The 23,665-nt window shown below is 36.2% G+C and overlaps 1 protein-coding gene across 1 annotated transcript in view; it reads left to right on the top strand.

Annotated features, from left to right (window-relative positions):
- Positions 1-23,665, top strand: part of Csmd3 (CUB and Sushi multiple domains 3) — a 942,208-nt gene that overhangs the window by 819,423 nt on the left and 99,120 nt on the right. Inside the window, 7 exon segments of the mRNA XM_076912208.1 lie at positions 45-84; positions 86-116; positions 2,626-2,742; positions 4,256-4,465; positions 17,219-17,407; positions 18,046-18,223; positions 19,029-19,174. Coding sequence (XP_076768323.1) covers positions 45-84; positions 86-116; positions 2,626-2,742; positions 4,256-4,465; positions 17,219-17,407; positions 18,046-18,223; positions 19,029-19,174 — 911 coding nt within the window.

The raw sequence follows: 23,665 nt of genomic DNA, 5'->3' as shown, positions 1-23,665 counted from the left end.
CAGTCTTTTGTAAGTGTGTACTGTGCTGCACTGCCTTTATGTAGGGTATTCTCATACATCACATGTATGCCTGGACCTGTCAGAAGCATGGAATTCACCCATCCCCATTTGTTTGGGTAAGTTCAAAGGCAGAAAATTTTGTATGCTTTCTCAAATTTAAGAGTTCACTTTAGAACCCATGTTCTAACATATTTTTGTCTTTTTACGTATTTTGTGTAAAAGTTATTTTGATATCTACCATTAGCTTTTCATGATTTTAATATTTACAAACTTTTAACCTAAAAATGAACATGAATGGGTAGGAAACATATAGATAATAATAGGCCACATTTGTTTTTATTCATAAGTCAATTATTATTATGACAAAATAGTAAGAAGTAACTCAGAACAATAAGTGAATGTGTTACTGATAACTGTCAATTCAAGGTAAAAAAAAAACCATATTATAGAGCAGGATACGTTAATAAAATGAAGGTAGAAAGTTATACTTCATTTTATATGGTGATACTATATGAAAACCCCATGGGATACTATCAGACTTTGATGTCCAACATTAGTATATTCAAATTGCACCTCAATATAAAACAGCTTTGTAATGGTTTATTCTTTGAGTTTCTTTTTGGTCTTCTGTTGTATGAGATAACAATGTTTGCCTCACAGGTTCATTTTAACAATTATGGGACAGATTGTGTTTAAAGTGTTCAGATCTGAATATGGGCCTCATTACAGACTCAGAGGTAGCTATTGTAGTAAAATACAAGTTAATGTTTTCAAAGTACTTTTAAAAAGCTAAGAAACATGATGATAGTATGATATATTATCAAAATATGTATCATACAGAATTATAATAAGAAAGTCAAAAATAATTCACAGTATGATTACTCTTTCATCATAAGCATAGAATACTTGTGCAAAGAAAAACTTGAATTAAAAAGGATTATCTGAGGGTGGAAGATTTTGAAGGCAGTTTTTTTTATTTTTAATTTTTGTTGTATTTTACACTCTATCCATTAAAAGGTGAATTATATTATACTTATATAGCAGAAAATTTTAAAAGTTTTGTTTCAAATTAATGTTTGAAGCAAAAAGGTGACCAAAAATAGACATATAGCAATGTTTGCTTATTGTTTTTACTCTGCTAAAATGAAAGCAATTTCAGGCAGAGAAGGCTTACTTGGTTCACACTTGCAAGTTCACGTTGATGGGGAAGTCACTACAACAGTATGAGGCATTTGGTCAGGTTCCATCACAGTCCAAAAACAAGGATGTTCACTTAGCTGTTCCTTTTTATGTAGTTCATAACCTCATCCCCACAAATAATGTTAGCCTCATTTATTTAGAGTAGATCTTCTCACTTCAACTAGTGAAATTTAGTAGTACTTTCCAGACAGGCTGAGATGCTGGACTAAGGAGATAACAACGTCACAGGTGGAAGTGTACCACCGAAGTGATTCTAGACTCTTTAGAGTTGACAGGATTATCACAAGCAGCTTGAAGACAGATTTAGAAATTGAAAAGCAGAAAAGCAAAGTCCAGACTAAAGCATATTTAAGAAACACTTGATTCACATTGTAACCTAATTGCTGATTGATAAAATAATTTTCTTACAGTTTACTAATTATCAGACTTGTAATACACAATCATTTTTCTTTAAAAATTGAAAGGTGAATAAATTTTAATAGTTTATGTTAAAGATTGATTTGATTTAATAATCAATGAACTGACAATTCAGAGGAAAAAAATCTTTCTAGATCTTAATTTTAATACACATTTGAAAGAAAAGTTTACAAGCTTTTTGAATATATATGCATACATAAAGAAAGAGTATATATATATATTCTTTAAATATTTTCATCTTAGAAAATATATATTAAAAAATATATATATATATTTTATATAGAAAATCTTAGAAAAAATATATATCTTAGAAAATATATATTAAAGAATTACATCTGCTCTCTATACAAAGTCAAATTAACAAATTTCCATTTTAGAATGGTCCCTTAGATTGTCAAGAGTAAATCCATTCCATAGGGATTCCAAAATAAGCATATTTGTTACATCTGACTGATTTTTCAAATGCCTATGTTTTGTTTTGCTTTTTTTATACTTCTTTGCTCCTTTGTCCTCATCCTTTTAGAATAAAATGAAGCCAATAGTTTTCTTAAAATTCTTCATTGAGCCTTCTTACAAACAGGGAAAACAGGTTGGGAAAATGTCTCCCTCTTTAATATGGCACGAAGAGCTGACACAGTTGGCTTTATTTTAGTCTAAATTGCATCACCTTTGGAATGACTAGACACAGAGATTACTTGCCACTGCTGAAAAGGACTTCTCCCCTTTCTTAAGTGTATTCATTGCGTGAGAACTGTTACTTGCTGAAAACTAATTGACTTGAGTTGCACTTTGTGTTTTTTTTTATGAGTAATTATGCTTTTTGTGCTGTTTTAGAAACATGAATTATGAATCAACTAGCATTTGCTAAAGGAATTGGGCCTATATTTAATTCTCTTGAATAGTATTATCTTAGACGTTTTTTGAAGACTTAAAGTGATTTAGATACCTTTTAAAGACAAAGATATATTTCATAATTCTGCTTTCCCTGAGAATTCTATTTTTTTGCAGCTCAGTGTGGAGGTGCAATGTCAGACTTCAGTGGTGTGATACTCAGTCCTGGATTTCCCGGAAACTACCCCAGCAGCTTAGATTGCACATGGACAATAAAGCTGCCCATCGGCTTTGGTATGTATAACTACACAGTATTTATCAACACATTATTAAGATGATCCATTTAAGTCCAATAAGAGTGTATATTTACAGGTTGACATTTCATTATGAGTACATGAAATAATGTATATTAAGGAATATAATTTGAGTAATATTTATGTCAGTAAAATACATTTTACATGGACTAGTTGAAAACATTTAAAATATATGGGTGTTTTTATTTGTCTCTTATTTTAAATGATACATAAATACAAAACATGTGAAATATGCATTATGAGTATATTGTGGAATGGGTAAATTAATCAAATTATTGTGTGTCATGTCATTATGTATAAGGCTTTGTTAGATTTTTATAGTGAAAACAGTTAAAATTTTATTTTCTTAGCAATTTTAAGAGCATGATAGCATATTATTACCTCCAGTCACCATGTTGAAAAGTGTACTTCTTTGTTGTTCTTTCTGACATTTCTGCATTTTACCTATTGCATATCCCTGTTGCCTCTCTTCCTCTGGCTTTGGGGAGCTACTCTACTCTTGGCTGTTTTAAATTCACTACATTGAAATTCACAGTTTCATTGAGACCGTTTGACCTGTGTCTTTCCAGGTCATGTTGACTTCACCTATTATAATGTCCTCCTAGGGAATCTGCAACGCATATTTCTAAAAATGAAAATAATTTCTTTTTTTTCTTATAAATAATCAGTATTTTTTGTGTGTATATACACACCACATTTTCTTTAGCCATTCATGATTCATTAAATGTTTATACTGATTCTACTTCTTGACTTTTGTGAATAATTCTTAGTGACCCTGGAAGAGCAGATGTTTGATATCCTGATATTTTATTTGGATTATTGCTAGAATGGCTGTACAAACGTGGACTGTGTTTGTGCAAATACTCTGAGTTAGATACATGCATTGTTTGTAAGTCTAACATAAAGTTCATATAACCTTACTTTTGTAACTGGTTTCTCATTATAAGCAAGTAGTATACAGATAAGCATTTTTGTTTTTTGTAATTATTGAATTTAACACATTATTTTTATAAGTCAGAATTTATATGTACAAAGTAGTATTAAATATCTAACATTTGATTTAATGGTTTTTAAGTCTAAGAAAATGAGGTTGAAAATATGCTATGTACTCATTGAAGAATTTTAGCAAAGCTATGAGTTTTGGATAGATCTAAGACTCATAGTTCAGATCTATTCTTCTGTTCTGTTCTCTTCCTCTTCTTCTTTCTGTTTCTCTTTTTTTTTTTTCTTTCCTGGCAGTCTCACTTATTAGCTTCAGCTGACCTTGTGCTTACTGTACAGCCTAGGAGCCTTGTACTCCTAATCCTGCTGCCTCCATTACACAAGGACTACAAGCATATGCCCCCATGTACAAATCTTGAGACTAGGTTTTCTGGTATAAATGGAAACATACCTGAGTACAAAGATGCAAATCTGTATGTATGTTGCTGTTTGTACATGTATGTAATATGGTAAAATATCAAGTAGTATTGTGTTTGTTCTTTCTTCCTTAGGGGTACACCTCCAGTTTGTAAATTTTTCTACAGAAACCATACATGATTACTTGGAAGTACGGAGTGGATCCTCTGAAACTAGTACTGTTATTGGACGGCTTAGTGGTCCACAAATACCATCTTCTTTGTTTAGCACAACTCATGAAACCAGCTTGTACTTTCACAGTGACTATTCTCAGAACAAACAAGGATTTCATATTGTGTATCAAGGTAAGATGAATTATAAGGTATGATGGTATACTACCTTACAATTTTGTTTTGTTTTGGATTTTTACTAGTCATTCCATTAGTTTACATCTCAAATGATATCCCACTTCCTGGTTACACCCTCCACAAAACCCCCATCCCATGATATACCACTTCCTGATAACCCCTCCAACTGCCCATCCCACATTTGCCCTCCCCCCTTACCTTGGCCTGTAGGAGAGTGCTCCCTCATCTACCCATACTCTCCAAGGCTACCACTTCAACATCCCCCTATGCTGGGACATCAAACCACAAGAGTAAGGACCTCCCCTCTCACTGCTGTCAGGCAAGGCCATCCTCTTCTACATACGTATCTGGAGTACCTATATGTATATGGATTCCTCCAGGTAAACTTCTGGGTTGGTGGTCTAGACTCTGGGAGAACTGGTTGGTCAGGCCAGCCTATGTTGTTTTTCCAATGGAGTTGCAATTCCCCTTTGCTCCTCCAGTCCTTCTGCCAGCTCCTCCACCAGGTTCCCTGAGCTCAGTCTGAAGGTTGGATCCAAGCATCTATCTCTGCATTGGTCAGTAGCTGGCCAGACATCCCAAGGAACTGCCACACTAGATTTCTACCAGCAAGCACCTCTTGACCATGGCAACAATGTTGGGTTTGGTGGGGCCTACATGTCCCTGGGTGGCCCTTCCTTCAGTCTCTGTTGCATTTTTTGTCCCAGTTATTCTTTTGGTCAGGAACATTTATGGGTTAAAAATTTTGAGGTGGGTGGGTGGCCCCATCCCTCCACCGGGGCCATGTCTATCTACTGGAGGTGGTCTCTACAGGTACTATCTCCACTTTCTCTGTACATTTCGGCTAAAGTCACCTCAGTTGGGTCCTGGGAGCCTCATGATTCCCTGTTGTCTGCAACCCTTCAGTGGCTATTCCCAGTTTTTCATCCCCAAAACAAAATCATTCAGGATTTTGTTCAATCCTGACTCTCTATAGCTTTCTCATATCTCCTCCAGTTCCTGATACTGCTCCCTTATTTATTTCCCCTACTCTCTCTCCCTCCCAAGTCTTGCTCTCCCTCCACCCCCCATGATCATCCTGTTTCCCCCTCAATGCAGGACTAAAGCATCCTTAGCCTGGTATTCCTTCTTTCTATGCTTCATATGGTCTGTGGGTTGTATCGTGGGCATTTTGAGCTTTTGGGTTAATATCCACTTATTAGTGAGTACTAATGGGTGTTCTTTTGTATCTGGGTTACCTCACTCAGGATGATATTTTCTAGTTCCATCCATTTACCTTCAAATTTCATGAAGTCATTGTTTTTAACTGCCGTGTAGTATATCCATTGTGTATATGTACCACATTTTCTGTATCCATTTTCTGTTGAGGGACATCTGTGTTGTTTCCACTTCTGGCTATTATAAATAAGGGTGCTATGAACATAGTGGAACATGTGTCCTTGATATATGTTGGAGGATCTCTTGGGTATTTGTCCAGGAGTGTTATAGCTGGGGCCTCAGGTAGAACTATTTCCAGTTTTCTCAGGAACTGCCAGACTGATTTCCAAAGTGGTTTTAACAGCTCGCAGTCCCACCAGCAATGGAAGAGTGCTCCTCTTTCTCCACTTCATCACCAGCATCTGCTGTCACATGAGTTTCTGATTTTAGCCATTTTGACTGGTGTGAGGTGGAATCTCAGGTTTTTTTTTTTTTTTTTTTTTTTTTCATTTCTCTGATGACTAAGGGTGTTGAACACTTAAGTGCTTCTCAGCCATTCAAGATTCCTCAGTTGAGAATTCTCTATTTAGCTCTGTACTCTACTTTTTAATAGGGTTATTTGGTTCTCTGGAGTCTACCTCCTTGAGTTATTTGTATATTTTGGATATTAGTCCTCTATCGAATGTAGGGTTGGTAAATATCATTTCCCAATCTTTGGGTTGCTGTATGTCCTTTTGACAGTGTCCTTTGCTTTACAGAAGCTTTTCAATTTTATGAGACCACATTTTTCAAGTATTGATCCTAAAGCATAAGCCATTGGTATTCTGTTCAGGAACTTTTCCTCTGTGCACAAGTATTTGAGGCACTTCCACACTTTCTTTCTTTCTTTCTTTCTTTCTTTCTTTCTTTCTTTCTTTCTTTCTTTTTACATAGGATATTTTATTTACATTTCAGATGTTATTCCCATTTCCCCCCTGACCAGGAACCCTCAATTCCAACCCCCCTCCTCCTGCTTCTATGAGGATGTGCCCCCACCCAACCACCACTCCCACCTCCCCACCCTTGAATTAACCCATACTCGGCATGCAGCCTTCATGGGACCAAGGATCTCCTCTCCCACCTATGCCTGACAAGCCCATCCTTCCCTACATATACAGTTGGAGCCATGGGTCCCTCTCTGTGCTCCCAGACTGGTGGTTTAGACCCTGGAATCTCTGGTTGGTTGGTATTGTTGCTCTCCTCATGGGGCCACAAATCCTCTCAGCTCCTTCAGCTCCTTCTCTCTAACTCTTCCATTGGGAGCCCCATGAACAGATCAATGGGTAGCTGTGAGCATCTGCCTCTGAATTTGTCAGATTCTAGCAGACCTCTACAGAGACAGCTGTATCAGGCTCTTGTCAGCATGCACTTCTTAACATCCACATCAGTGTCTATCTTTAGTGACTGCATATGGGATGGATACCCAGGTGGAATGGTCTCCAGAAGGCCCCTCCTTCAGTTTCTGTCCCACACTTTGTCTCCATATTTGCTCCCTTGAGTATTTTGTTACTCCTTCTAAGAAGGACTGAAGCACTCACACTTGGTCTTCCTTCTTTATGAGCTTCATGTGGTCTGTGAGTTGAATCTTGGGTATTGCAAGCTTCTGGGCTAATATATCCATTTATCAGCGAGTGAATACCACATATGTTCTTTTGTGATTTGTTTACCTCAGTCAGGATCATATTTTCTAGTTCCATCAATTTACCTAAGAATTTCTCGAATTCATTGTTTTTAATAGCTGAGTAATACCCCATTGTGTAATTAAGTGTACCACATTTCTTGTATCCATTCCTTTGTTGAAGGACATCTGGGTTCTTTCTAGCTTCTGACTATTATCAATAAGGCTGCTATGAACATAGTGGAGCATATGTCCTTGTTATATGTTGGAGCATCTTCTGGGTATATGCCCATAAGTGGTATAGCTGGGTCCTCAGGTAATGCTATGTCCAATTTTTTGTGGAATAGCCAGATTGATTTCCAGAGTGGTTGCAACATCTTGCAATCCCACCAACAATGGAGGAGTGTTCCTCTTTCTCCACATCCTTGTCAGCATCTACTATCACCTGAAATTTTGATCTTAGCTATTCTGATTGGTGTGAGGTGGAATCTCAGGGTTGTTTTCATTTGCATTTCCCTAATGACTAAGGCTGCTGAACATTTCTTTAGGAGCTTTTTGACCATTCGTGTTTCCTCAGTTGAGAATTCTTTGTTTAGCTCTGTACCCCATTTTTTAATAGGTTTATTTGGTTGTGTGGATTCTAATTTCTTGAGTTCTTTGTATATTTTGGATATTAGCCCTCTATCAGATGTGGGATTGGTAAAGACCTTTTCCCACTCTGTTAGTTGCCATTTTGTCCTATTTACAGTGTCCTTTGCCTTACAGGAGCTTCTCAATTTTATGAGGTTCCATTTGTCAATTCTTGATCTTAGTGCATAAGCCATTGGTGTTCTGTTCAGGAACTTTTTTCCTGTGCCCAAGTATTCACGGTTCTTTACCACCTTCTCTTCTATTAGTTTCAGTGTATTCGGTTTTATATGAAGGTCTTTAATCCACTTGGACTTGAGCTTTGTACAAGGAGATAAGAATGGATTGATTTGCATTCTTCTACATGTTGTCCTCCAGTTGAACTAGCACCATTTGTTGAAAATGCTGTTCTTTTTTTCACCCAACAGTTTTAGCTCTTTTGTCAAAGATCAAGTGACCATAAGTGTGTGGGTTCATTTCTGGGTCTTCATTTCTATTCCATTGATCTTCCTGTGTGTCTCTGTACCAATACCATACAGGTTTTTTTTTTGTTTGTTTGGTTTTTTTTTTTTTTTTTTATCAGTATTGGTCTGTAATACAGATTGAGGTCAGGGATGGTGATTTCTCCAGATGTTCTTTTATTGTTGACAATAGTTTTTGCTATCCTGGTTTTTTTTGTTATTCCAACTGAATTTGAGAATTTCTCTTTCTAACTCTGTGAAGAATTGAGTTTGGATTTTAAATAGTATTGCACTAAATCTGTAGATTTCTTTTGGCAAGATGGCCATTTTTAGTATATTAATCCTACCAATCCATGAACATGGGAGGTCTTTCCATCTTCTGAGATCTTCTTAAATTTCTTTCTTCAGAGACTTGAACTTCTTGTCATACAGATCTCTTACTTGCTTAGTTAGATTCACACAAAGGTATTTTATATTATTTGTGACTATTGTGAAGGTTGTCATTTCCCTAATTTCATTCTAGCCTGTTTATATTTCCAGTAGGGGAAGGCTACTCATTTGTTTGAGTTGATTTTATAACCAGCAACTTTGCTGAAGTTGTTTATCAGGTTTAGGAGTTCTCTGGTAGAAGTTTTGAGGTCACTTAAGTATGCTATCGTATCATCTGCAAATAGTGATATATTGAATTCTTCCTTTACTATTTGTATTCCTTTCACTTCTTTTTGTTGTCTAATTGATCTAGCTAGGACTTCAAGTATTATATTGAATAGGTACACAGAGAGTAGGCAGCCATATCTAGTCCCTGATTTTAGTGGGATTGCTTCAACTTTCTCTCCATTTAGTTTGATGTTGGCTACTGGTTTGATGTATATTGCTTTTACTATGTTTAGTTACGGGCCTTGAATTCCTGATCTTTCCAAGACTTTTAACATAAAGGGATGTTGAATTTTGTCAAACGCTTTCTCAGCATCTGGTGAGATGATCATGTAGTTTTTTTTTTCTTTGAGTTTGTTTATATAGTGGATTACATTGATGGATTTCTGAATATTGAACCATCTCTGAATTCCTGGGATAAAGCCTACTTGATCATGATGCATGATTGTTTTGATGTGTTCTTGGATTCGGTTTGTGAGAATTTTATTTAGTATTTTTGTATTGATATTCATAAGGAGATTGGTCTGAAGTTCTATTTTTTTTTTCTGGGTCTCTATGAGGTTTAGGTATGAGTGTGACTGTGGCTTCATAGAAAGAATAATTGGGTAGTGTTCCTTTTGTTTCTTTTTTGTGGAATAGTTTGAAAAGAATTGGTATTAGGTCTTCCTTGAAGGTCTGATAGAGTCCTGCACTAAAACCATCTGGTCCTGGGCTTTGCTTTTTTTTTTTTGGTGGGGAAACTTTTAATGACTGCTCCTATTTCTTTAGGGGTTATGAGACTGTTTACATGATTTATCTTCTCCTGATTCTACTTCGGTACCTGGTATCTGTCTAGAAAATGACCATTTCATTCAGATTTTCCAGTTTTGTTGAGTATAATCTTTGGTAGTAATAAGTGGAAAACTAATAGCTCTAAGTGTCTACAAAAAGAAATGAGATAGCATATACTAGCAACTTGACAACACAGCTGAAAGATCTAGAACAAAAAGAAGCAAATATACCCAAGAGGAGTAGGTGGCAAGAAATAATTTGACTCAGGGTTGAACTCAACCAAGTAGAAATGAAAAGAACTATACAAAATATCAACAAAACTAGGAGCTTATTTTTTGAGAAAATCAACAAGCTAGATAAACCCTTAGCCAGACTAACCAGAGGGTACAGAGACAGTATCCAAGTTAATAAAGTCAGAACTAATAAGGGATATATAACAACAGAAACTGAGGACATTCAAAAAAATCATCAGATCCTACCACACTTTCTTTTCTATTAGGTTCAGCATATTTGGTTTTATGTGGAGGTCCTTTATCCACTTGGACTTTAACTTTATGTAAGTAGATAAGACTGGATGAATTTGCATTCTTCTACATGCGGACAACCAATGGAGCCAGCACCATTTTTTGAAAATGCTGTCTTTTTTCCACTGGATGGTTTTAGCTTCTTTGTTAAAGATCAAGTGACCAGAGGTGTGTGGGTTCATTTCTGGGCCTTCAATTATATTCTATTGATCTACTTGCCTTTCTCTGTAACAGTACCATGCAGTTGTTTAACACTATTGCTCTGTAATATAGCTTGAGGTCAAGGATGGTGATTTAACCAGAAGTTCTTCTATTGTTGAGAATAATTTTTGTTATCATAGATTTTTTGTTATTCCAAATCGATTTGAGAATTTCTCTTTCTAACTCTATGGAGAATTGCATTTATATTTTGATGGAGATTGCATTGAACCTTCAGAATGCTTTTGGTAAGATGGCCAATTTTACTATATCAGTCCTGTGAATTCATGAGCATAGGCGATCTTTCCATTTTCTGAGATCTTCTTTAATCTCTTTCTTGAGGGACTTAAAGTTCTTGTCATACAAATCTTTCACTTGCTTAGTTTGAGTCACACCAAGATGTTTTATATTATTTGAGACTATTGTGAATGGTGTTGTTTCCCTAATTTCTTTATAAACCCTTTTATGCTTTGAGTAGAGGAAGGCTACTGATTTATTAGAGTTAATTTTATATCCAACCACTTTGCTGAAGTTGTTTACCAGCTGTAGGAGTGCTCTGGTAGAGTTTTTTGGGTTGCTCATGTATACTATTATATCATCTCCAAATAGTGATAGCTTTACTTCCTCCCTCCCAATTTGTATTCCTTTGATCTCCTTTTGTTGTATAATTGCCCTGGGTAGAACTTCGAGTACTATTTTGAATAGGTAGGTAGAGAGTTGGCAGCCTTGTCCCTGATTTTAATGGGATTGCTTTGAGTTTCTCTATTTAGTTTGATGTTGGTTATTGGTTTGCTGCATGTTGCTTTTATTATATTTAGGTATGCACCTTGAATCCCTCATCTCTCCAATACTTTTAACATAAATGGGTGTTGTATTTTGTCAAAGGCTTTCTCAGCATCTAATGAGCTGTTCATTTTTTGTCCTTTCAGTTTGTTTACATGGTAGGAGGAGCTAAGGTGGGAGGAGTAAGGAGAGGAAGAGGAGGAGTAAGGAGAGGAAAAAGAAAAGAAGGAGTTAGGAGAGGGAAAGAGATGAGAGATGTAGGAGCCAGGAAGAGCCACACAGATATCTAGAGCAGTTGCAGGTAACAACTTTTATTTAAGTTAGCTAATTGGGAAACAACTCTCTTTTTATGGGCATATTGTTATTGAGCATTACTAAATATATAAAGCCTTTTCATTAGAGTCTCATTTTCTTACTGGGCCTGCATGGATGGGGGAATGATCTGGGCAATTTCTAGCCTTGTGGAGACAAGCATCTAACCAAGCATCTCGTGGGTGGCAGGGCTGGTATTTTTGGGTGGCTGTTTCTAGCTGTGGTGTGCACGTGGCCTCTGGCCACTGAACATGGAGCCTGAGTCAGGCAGAGCCGCTGCAGCTTAGACAGTTGGCTTGTCTGGCGGCCACATTTTAAATATTTATTTCAACTGATCATATTGATAGATTTTAGTATATTGAACCATCCCTCCATTCCTAGGATGAAGCCTACTTGATCATGTTGGCTGATCCTTTTGATGTTTTCTTGGATTCACTTTGTGAGGATTTTATTAAGTATTTTTGCATTGATATTCATAAGGAAATTTGGTCTGTAGTTCTCTTTTTTTGTTGGATTCTTTTGTGGTTTATGTATCAGTGTAACTGTGGATATTAAAATGGCTACTCCAGCGTGTTTCTTGGGACCGTTTTCTTGGAAAGTTTTTTCCTACCCTTTTACTTTGCGGTAGTGTCTGTCTTTGTCACTAATGTGTGTTTCCTGTCTGTATGCAGCAAAATTCTGGGTCCTGTTAACGTATCTAATCTGTTAGCTTTTTATTGAGGAATTGAGTCCATTGGTGTTGAGATGTATTAGGGACCAATAATTGTTTCTGTTATTTTTGTTGTTAGAGGTGGAATTACATTTGTGTGTTTGTCTTCTTTTGGTTTTGTTTGAAAATACTTATTTCTTGCTTTTTCTTGGGTGTAGTTTCACTCCTTGTGTAGGACTTTTCCTTCTGTTATCCTTTGTACATCTGGATTAGTGGAAAGATATTGTCTGTATTTGGTTTTGTCTTGGAATACTTTGGTTTCTCCATCTATGGTAATTGAGAGTTTTTGTAGCCGGGGTTGCCATTTTTCTTCTCTTAGGGTCTGTATGACATCTTCCCAAGATTTTTTGACTGTTGAGATATCTGGTGTAATTCTGTTAGGTCTGCCTTTATATGTTACTTGACCTTTTTTTCTCTTACTGCATTCAATATTCTTTCTTTGTTCTGTGCATTTGGTGTTTTAATTATTATGTGACAATCAGAATTTCTTTTTTGGTCCCATCTGTTTGGTGTTTTGTAGGCTTATTGTATGCTTTTGGGAATTTTTTTCTTTAGGTTAGGGAAGGTTTCCTCTATAATTTTGTTGACAGTGTTTGATGACCCTTTCAATTGGGAATCTTTACTCTCTTCTATACCTATTTTTCTCAGGTTTGGTCTTTTTATTGTATCCTGGATTTCTTAAATGTTTTGAGATGGGCTTTTTGCTTTTTTATTTTCCTTGACTGTTGTATTGATATCTTTTGTGATATCTGAGATTCTCTCTTCCATCTCTTGAATTCTGTTGGTGACTTGTATTCTGTTCTGTGACTCTTGTTCTCTTTCCTAGGTTTTCCATCTCCAGGGCTGTCTCCCTTTGAGTTTTTGTTAATGATTCTATTTCCATCTTTATATACTGGATGGTTTTGTTCAATTCCTTCACCAGTTTGATTTTGTTCTCCAGTACTTTCTTTCTTTCTTTCTTTCTTTCTTTCTTTCTTTCTTTCTTTCTTTCTTTCTTTCTTTCCTTCCTTCCTTCCTTCCTTCCTTCCTTCCTTCCTTCCTTCCTTCCTTTCTTCCTTTTTTCCTTCCTTCCTTCCTTCCTTTCTTCTTTTTAATTAATTAATTAATTAATTAATTAATTAATTTTAAACTCCAAATTTTATTCTCCTGGTCCACCCTCCGACCATTCCAAATCTCATACCTCTTCCCTGCTCCCCTGTCTCCAAGAGATGTCCCCGTCCCCACCCCCACCCTACCAGACCTCTAAACTCCCTGAGGCCTCCAATCTCTTGAGGATTAGGTGCATCATCTCTGACTGAACACAGACCCAGCAGTCCTCTCCTGTATATGTTTTAGGGATCTCATATCAGCTGGTTTATGCTGTCTGGTTGATAGTCCAGTGTTTGAGAGCTCTCAGGCATCTAGGTTAATTGAGACTGCTGGTCCTCCTACAGGGTCACCTTCCTCCTTAGATTCCTCCAGCTTTTTCCTAATTCAACAGGGCTCAGCAGCTTCTGTTCATTGTTTGGGTGCAAATATCTGCATCTGGCTCTTTCAGCTGCTTGTAGGGTCTTTCAGAGGGCAGTCATGATAGGTCCCTTTTTGTGAGTGCTCCATAGCCTCAGTAATAGTGTCAATCCTTGGAACATCTCTGTCTCCTTGAGCTGGATCCCCTCTTTGTGCCTGTTGCTGAACTGTCTTTTCCTCAGGCTCCTCAGTTGATGCCCTGTCTTCCTTTTGGAGGTGGGCTCTATAACTTCACTCTCCCTACTGTCAGGTATTTCATAAAGCTTCCTCCCTTTGAGTCTTGACAGTCTTTCACCTCCCATGTCTCTGGTGCATTCTGGAGAGTCCCCCCCACCCCCAACTTCCTACCTTCCAAAGTTGCCAGTTTCTATTTTTTTATGCTGGCCTTTAGGGCTTCAGTCCTTTTCTCTCATCCAATGCCAGATCAAGTTCCCCTCTCCCCACTGCTCCTGTCCACTTTCTCTCCCTGTTCCCTTCTACTCTTCCCCCTTGTGATTGCTTTCATCTCCCTCCCAACTGGAACTGAGGCATCCTCACTTGGGCCTTCAGCTTCTTGACCTTTTTGAGTTCTGTGGACTGTATCTTGGGTATTTTGTACTTTTTTATTGGCTAATATCTACCTGTTAGTGAGCACATACCATGCATGTCCTTTTGGGTCTGAGTTACCTTACCTGGCACGGTATTTTCGAGTTCCATGAATTTGCCTATAAAACTCAGGATGTCTTTATTCTTAATAGCTGAGTAGTATTCCATTATGTAAATGAACCACATTTTCTGTATCAATTCTCCTGTATTTCTTTAAGGGATTTATGTGTTTTCTCTTTAAGGGCTTCTACTTGTTTACTTGTGTTCTTTAAGAGAGTTATGTTCTTCTTAAAGTCTTCTATCATCTTCATGAAATGAGAGTTTAGATCTGAATCTTGCTTTATAGGTTGGGGGTATCTAGTACTTGCTGTGGGTGGAGAACTGGGTTCTGATGTTGCCAAGTCAAATTGGTTTTTGTTGCTTATGTTCTTATGCTAGCCTCTCACAATCTGGTTTTCTCTGGTGTTATCTGGCCTCCCTGTCTCTGACTGGAGCCTGTCCTAACTGTGAGCCTGTGATCCTATGAACCTGTGATCTGTGATCCTGGATATGTGATAATACCTCAGGAGTCGAACTGCAACTGGGGTGTGGGCTATGTGTGTTTGGGTTCAATGCAGAGACTCTCCTCCAGGTACAGGTGGAAACCAGAAGGCGTGCGGGTCTCTGGTTGGGCAAGGAATCTGCATCTTCAGGTTGCAGGGGTGCTGGTACGCTGGATATTGGAGCAGTGTGTGGGGTCTCACCTGTGAACCTGGGTATGTGATAATTCCTGGGGAGTCGAGTTCCAACTGCGGTGTGGGCCCTGTGTGTTCAGCTCAAATGCTGAGGCTCTGTTTCCAGCACAATTGGGAACCAGAAGGCACATGGGTATTTCTGCCTTTCAGTTTTAACCAATGTTAGTTTTGTGGCAGCAGTATTGGAGAGCATATGCAAGGCCCTGGATATCATCTCAGGAATTATTTGACTTAAAATAACATGCTTTCATTGTCTTAGTAGACAAAATAAGCTAAAACTAAGCAAGCCTCATTTAGGAGGATAAAATCAATCATGCACTTTCATCACATAATATTTTTCTCTTGAGAATTCAAAATACAAATAAGAAAAAAATTTAAATTTTCAAAATTATAATTAAATTAAGCAAAGGAAAATAATTTAAAAATGAATGATAGATATTAATAGGTTTTTTCTTTTAAATGAAGCTGAATGGTGAAAAGTTATTCATCTTACATTGTAAATAAACTTATTTAAAGATAGAATCACATTGTTTTGTTATATTGCCATTACAATATAAAGCAAACATACTGATGGCAATATTACATTATTCCCATGTTCATGAAAACATTAAATGATTTTTGAGCAAGGTATTTATCCCCTTTGGAAAGGCTATAGGTTAAGTTGAGCATGGACTTAAATCCCAAGTCTCCCTGTTCAAGTAAGCACAGCCTAAGTCTTCTCCACTTCCTCAGAAGCATACATTGCTATGAGTAGTATATTCTATAAAGCACAAGTTGAATTATATGTAAGAAAATGATTGTAAAGTATATATCATTATGTAGATCATTAATGATTGCTGAAGTCATTTACTTCTTATTTTACATGCTTTCTGGTCTTATAAATTTAAAATGATAATTTACACAGTATTGTTACAATGACTGAAATGCATTGAAATATTAAAATTCTGTTGATCTCTGCCTAGTTATCAAAGGATATCATGACTATATGATGATTTTATAAGTGTGTCTTGAGAACAGGGGTCCTTGTATTGCTAATTGGGTTGTAGATGCCTACACTAGGAGCATACTTTACCATCTCCTTGAAATATACAACTATCTTGGATCTTGAAGAAGTTAATTCTTTAAAAATAGATAAACATTTTTTTCTCTTTTGGGATTCTAGACAACTCAAAGACATACATGTGGTATACCCTAGATATTTAACTGAATACTTATTTTACATGTATGAGTATTTGACTTACCTACACATATTTGAGCCGTCTGAATGTCTGGTGCAAAACATAGCTAGAAGTGTATTGAATTCCCTGGAACTAATGCAACCAATTGATGCAATTTATCATTTGTGTCCTAGAACTCTTAATGATACTGCTTCAAGCAGTTTTAGGAATTCATGAAGTTTGTACTTCAAAATGTATTTAACCCTTCTTACAAAACATGAATAATATGAAAAGAAACGAGGAATGCTCTGTAATCAGTGACCAAGAAATGTGCAATATTATATTATACATTGATGAACAAAAGAATAAGAAAATGCATTTTAGTTTAAAATTCACAATAATCAAAATTTAAAGTTCAGCAGAGCTGTTTCAGATTATTCATTTAGAGAAAATATTTTAAAATTCTAAAGACTAAAAATTAGGGTTACATATATGTAGTTATTTTATTGTATGTACAAGTGGCATAACCAAGAAGCAATTACATTCTATTTAGAGAATCAGTATATGTTTGATTAAAATTGTGGCTGTAAGAAGAGTTCGCATTTCTATTCATGTTCATAATTTACATAAATTGCACCATGTGTAAGGCAGCTGATGCATTTTTATGAATTATCCTTTTAAATATGAAAATTATAGATGTAAGAAGAAATTCTCATTACACTGTCTCTGTCAGCCTTTACCATAAGCCCAAATTAGTATTTATATAATAACTAACCCTGAGCAATATGCTATTAATTGCTGTTACAAATAGCTCCCATTTGTGGTCTCTCAAATTCATAGAGGAAAATGCCTTTCTTTCTTATTTTTTCTTTCAGCCTATCAGTTGCAAAGCTGTCCTGATCCTCGCCCATTTCGAAATGGGTTTGTAATTGGAAATGATTTTACTGTGGGCCAAACCATTTCATTTGAATGTTTCCCAGGATACACGTTAATTGGCAACTCAGCTCTCACATGTCTTCATGGAGTTAGTCGGAATTGGAACCATCCACTGCCAAGGTGTGAAGGTATGCTTTTAAACTGAAGTTATCTTTAAGATGGTGTCATTTTTTTTTTTAGAAGATATTAGAGTATTATTTTGGTTTCTGCTGAGAACTTTTTAATGACTAAAAAAGGCAAACAAAATCACATGTTGAATACAGATTGTTTAATGGTAGTAATATTAACTTACTGAGAGTATAAGCAAAGTTTGTTAGTATTTTAGTCACTTTGGAACTTCTTTTGTGTGTATGTGGTTGGGAGGGGATGTCTATGTTTTTACCATCAATATTGTAAATAGAGACTCAACTCAAAATACAGTTATAATTTGAGTAACTATTCTATAAAAATACCATTAAAAGTTTTAAAAATTCAATATGTATAGGACATATATATATATATATATATGTATATATATGTATTAAAGGAGAAAGTTGTGTGTGCATTGATACACATTATATTAAATGAGTAAAAAATTTTGTGATCACCAAGAATAACAAATATGTCAAAGATCTCATGTGGAAAAATTTTAAAAATGACTATAGTTTGTACATTTTTACCAACAAAGTTAGAACAAAACAGATGCATTCCAACTAGCTAAAGTTTTTGATAACTTTACCATATATATAGTATAATTTCAAACCTGGTCATGTATGTCTTTCCATAGCTCTTTGTGGAGAGAATATAACTGCAATGAATGGTACAATTTATTCTCCTGGCTATCCTGATGAGTATCCAAACTTTCAAGACTGCTTTTGGCTTGTACGAGTTCCCCCTGGGAATGGAATCTACATCAATTTTACTGTTCTTCAAACAGAGCCCATCTATGACTTCATTACTGTATGGTAAGTCAGTACTGTTCTTTTAATTGAGTAAATTATGAAAGAGAATAAGGTCAAGATGAAAGTAAGTCACAATTCTCTGTTACAAACTACCATCTAACATTTGAACTGGCATAACTGAGAGTCAGTATGGTTTTGTTTTTTTAAACAAGATAAACATAATAAATATATTTTAAAATATAGTCCTATTAAGTAGCAAAAGCCCATGGGTGAAAATGTGTAAGGCAGGCAATTACCAGAAACGTTTAAAGAAATCCTTTATTTATAAAAACTGGTGAAATTTAAGACCCTCTGTTCAGATTATAATTTTATTATATGCTTATTAAATTCTTGTCACAATAATTTATTGTACAGCAAAATAATTATACTATTATTGTTCCAATTGAAGTAACTTTATTAAAGGTACAAAGAAAATTTCTGAATTAATCACAGACCAAAACACTGTGTGAGTTACAGGAGCACTAATTATAACAGTCTGATTCTCAAGACTGCTGTCAAAGAAAGTAGCGGAAGACACCACACGCTTTAAGAGATTCTGAGTACCAGCTGAAAACTAAGCCAATTAATTGATTACAGCTAATACTAATTCATTTCATTTAGGTATAAGCATAACTCATTTTTAATGCTTCACATTTTAGCATGTTATTATTTGTGTATGACATACAAATAGCATTTTTGATTCAAGAATTATTTTTCTTTACTCTTAACGTAACGATAAGCGATTGTATGCAATACCTTCATGAAAATTTATTTAAAGCTCTGTAAATCATCGGTATCATTCTCTCTTTCCCAAACCCTTGTCTAATAGGGATGGACCTGACCAAAATTCACCCCAAATTGGTCAATTCAGTGGCAATACTGCTTTGGAATCAGTATACAGCACTTCAAATCAAATTCTAATCAAATTCCATAGTGACTTCACAACAAGTGGCTTTTTCGTGCTCAGTTATCATGGTTGGTATTATCTAAGTGTTTCTATTTCATTTGGTGCCATTTAAATTGTCCTGGAAAATTGAATGTAATATATCTTTATCCAATGATTGAAAATGTATTAAAATCTGACACTTTGATCCTCACTGTAACTTATGCATTTCAAACACATTTACTTGCAAACCATGACCTCCTCTAAGTACTTAGGGATATTAACGTGTGAGCAAATGGCTATAGAAAATAAATCAGTCAGTAATTACCCAGTGGAAAATAATCATTTTGCATGGAAACCAATAAAAGAGAACCAGCTGTTCATATTTTACTGCATGTAATTTGGAGACAGCAATACATTCTGTGAACAAAAAAAATGTTTAATCTAGCCAACCTGCTGTGAATATTTCTAAAATTAGCATCTAATATCTTTATGTTCCAGATCACATTACTCATTCATTTAAACTCTTGTTTCAAACTGTATCTGTGCAAGAATCTTACAATTTTTGATGATAATTCCAGATCATTAAGTTCATAGCTTTAATCCCTATAAAATTACTTTTGGCGTTTCAGTTTTATTTGGTTACACAGAATTGTTTTGGGTCCTACCTTCAAAGCATTAACTTTCTGAGAAGATATTATATTTTTCACAGAAATCTCCCTTCATACCTGATTGCTTCAAATTAGTTGTATTCTTTATAAATAATGAATGTTTATTTCTCTATTTTAATTTTTAAAAATATGTATTTTTATTTACTTTACATTTGAGTACAGCCACCTTGCCCCCTCTCTTTCCAGTCCCACCATTACAAATCCCTACTCCTTTCCCCCATCCTTCTCAGACAAGGGGAGCCCCCCCCTTGTATACCACCCCACCATAGATCATCTAGCCTCAGCAACACTAGGCACATCTCTTCCACTGAGCCCCAAACCGTTAGTTTCAGTAATAAGCAAGAGAATCTAATGTAAGCGAACAAAGAGGGAGACAGCCTCCATTCGATTTGTTAGGGGACCCACATGCAAGCTGCAATTTTGCTACAGATACATAGAGGGTCTAGTTCCAGCTCCCGAATGCTCCCTGGTTTGTGGACCAGGCACTGTGAGCTCCTATAGTCCCAGGTTAGTTGATCTCTAAACTCCCAAGAGACTGGTGCATCTTCTCTGACTGAACCCAGACCTGGAAGTCCTCTACTGTGTATGTGTTGGGGGCATCATACCAGCTGATGTGTGCTGCCTGGTTGGTGGTTCAGTGACTGAGAGATCTCCCGGATTCAGGTTAACTGAGACTGCTGGTCCTCCTACAGGGTTGTCCTCCTCCTCACGTTCTTTCAGTTTTTCCCTAATTCAACCACAGGGTTAAGCAGCTTCTGTCCGTTGTTTGGGTGCAAATATCTGCATCTGACTCTTTCAGCTGTTTCTTGGGTCTTTCAGAGGACAGCCATGCTAGGTCCCTTTTTGTGAGCGCTCTCTAGCCTCAGTAATAATGTCAGGCCTTGGGACCTCTCCTAGAGCTGGATCCCACTTTGGGCGTGTCGCTGAACCTCTTTTTCCTCAGGCTCCTCTCCATTTCCATTTCTGCAGTTCTTTCAGATAGGAACAATTAGAGTTCAGAGTTTGACTGTGGGATGGCAACCCCATTCCTCACTCGAAGCCTTGTCTTTCTTCTGGAGGTGGGCTCTACAAGTTCCCTCTCCTCACTGTAGGGTATTTAATCTAATGTCCTCCCCTTTGCGTCCTGAGAGTCTTTCACTTCTCAGGTCTCTAGAGCATTCTGGAGGGGCCCCCAACCTCCCACCTTCCGAGGTTGCCTATTTCCATTCTTTCTGCTGGCCATTAGGGTTATAGTCCTTTTCTCCCACCCAATACCAGATCATGTTCCTCTCTCCCCCATCTTTTCTTTTTCTTTTGGGTTTTTTTGCCCTGCCCCTTGTGATTGCTTTCTCCTTCTTCCCAAGTTGGATTGAGGCATCCTCATTTGGGCCCTTCAGCTTGTTGACTTTTTTGAGTTTTGTGGACTATATCTTGGGTATTCTGTACTTTTTTTTTTTTTTTTTTGGCTAATATACACTTATTAGTGAGTACATACCACGCCTGTCCTTTTGGATCTGAGTTATGAGTTACCTCACTCAGGATGATATTTTCAATCCATTTGTCTACAAAACTCAGGTTGTTCTCATTTTTAATAGCTGAGTAGTATTCCTTTGCATAAATGAACCACATTTTCTGTATCATTTTTCTGTCATGAGACCTCTGTGTTGTTTCCAGCTTCTAGCTATCACAAACAAGGTAGATATCTGAATTAGGTGTTGTTCAAAATAATTAGATTTTTTTATGTCTTGATATTTTAGCACATCTTTGGTTTTCCTAGATAGAGGGATTGGTCTATATATACATAACTGCTATGAGGATAATATTTACTCATATTAGTTGATATAGAATAATCTTGCTGAAATGGGATGGCCTAAATTGTGCTCTACTTTCATAATTCTATTATACAAAGGTCTTGTTTACATCTTGCTCCAATAAGTTCAAATAATTACCTTGTCTGATGTTCACCTTTAGTGAAATTGTTCTTATTTAATAGAAGACAAGTTCTTCAGATATAAATCAGCTCTAAACTGACAGAAGATATACTTAAAAAAATTTGTTCTGAATACTCCCAGCAGGTGAAATTGATAGGTAATGATTGGTATAATATATTATTACTGCAAAAGCCCCACAAGGTGAGGGGATGAATGAATCAGGAACAGAAACAAAGGCCTGCAAATAAAACACTGTTGCTGCTAATGTCCTCTGTTACCTGCTAATGGGCAAGGAAACTCAACCATAAAGAGCAGAGATTTTTTTCCAGACCTTAATGGACTCAGTCCTGTGTCACACTACCTTCAATTACCCATGTGGATAGGAGGATGTCTACTCATGGAACAGGCATTGGAATTGTACTGTGATAACCATGAAATCTCCCAATACCTTTCTTTGCAGTGTTTTATGTGATTCCTTTACCATGAAATTAATTAAAGATGTTTACTGTTAAACCTCCCCAGGACACAGATTTTCTCTTTTAATCCTTAAAGTCAAGGATTAATATTTGCTCTCATTTATGACAGCAATATCTTATCTAGACAGAAAGCAGGGTTTTATCTCAAATATTCAGTATAGAAATGGCAGTTGTAAGTGATTAAACATTACAGAAACACTTTTGTAATTCATGTTAACTCGTTAGCAGGTTTTCTATAACATGTTGTATGTGTATAAAATATATACATATGGGTATATCTATTTCGTATCTTCTTTGCAATTTGGTAAGCATTTATTAAAGAGCTTTTTACTATGCCTTCAAGTGAAACTGTTTAAATTAATCCTAGATGATGTTAAAAACAATACTGCTAAAAATTCCATAATTATCCTTTCTTATATCTACGGGTGATCATACTTGACCCAATATGAATCATCACTGAACTAAGCCAGGGCTTAGTGTCTATAATGGAGCAAGATAATTATTTTTATCATCTAAAAGTAATACAGTATGTCCTTACTTAGCAAAAAGGTTTTATACTGTGCTCTTTTGGTTTGGAGAAAAAAATGGCAATTTGCAGTTTTCTGTTTTCTTTTCTTTTTTCCTAGCAGCTTTTAATAGCTCGGTTGAATAGACACAGATAAATGTGGTATTCTCTTCTGGAATTGGGTTGGATGTTGCACTACAAAGAAAATAGGAAATTAAAAATAACCAAAAAATATGGCCAGAATCAAATTCTAAAGCGACTGCAGGAAGTATTGGACCAGGAACCAGATATCCAGGCACACTCAAACAAGGCACTTACTTCAATAATAGCTATCTTCTAAGATACTAGAATGCTGAATGCATTGCCTTTATGTGGTGGTTAAATAGTAAAATGATGTTTCAGACCTGAATGACATTGTCAAACAAAATGCTTCCTTGAAAAGAACAGAGATTTAAATCAATTGTGAACTTGAAAACTGTAAAGAACTACTCCATGCATCATTTCTCTTAATAATCATAACTGGGAGAGTTCTTAAAGCACTCCATGAAAAGTGTGGAGTACAATATGTGAACAGACTATTTAAAATTTAGGTGACATCATTTATACCACTTGCCTCTGCTAGTGACTGAATCTGTTGGTTTGTCTACCACCATTCACTGCTCCAGGTCAACTTCCCTCTTCCACACAGCTCCAAAAAAAAAAAAAAAAAAAAAAAAAGAGAGAGAGAGATAAGATCCTTTGCACTTTAGAACCAGTGTGACTTTGAACCCATGTTATATTGGTGTTATTTGTACTAAACCTTCTGTCTTCTTTGGAAGTAACTAGAAGATGCATTATGTAAAGGATAACACCATCTTAGTTTGATGGTTATTAATTTTCTACAGTTTATAAAGATTGCAATTAAAAATAATTACATAAGTTCCCCCTTTCTTTCATCCTTCCATCTACTCCCGTGTGCCCTCTTTCCAACTCCTTTTGCTATACTCCTTATCCTCTATCAAACTCATGGCACACACACACA

This window comes from Arvicanthis niloticus, chromosome 13 (genome assembly GCF_011762505.2).
Source record: "Arvicanthis niloticus isolate mArvNil1 chromosome 13, mArvNil1.pat.X, whole genome shotgun sequence".
Taxonomy (NCBI): domain Eukaryota; kingdom Metazoa; phylum Chordata; class Mammalia; order Rodentia; family Muridae; genus Arvicanthis; species Arvicanthis niloticus.
This window is presented reverse-complemented; position numbering and strand designations above follow the sequence as displayed.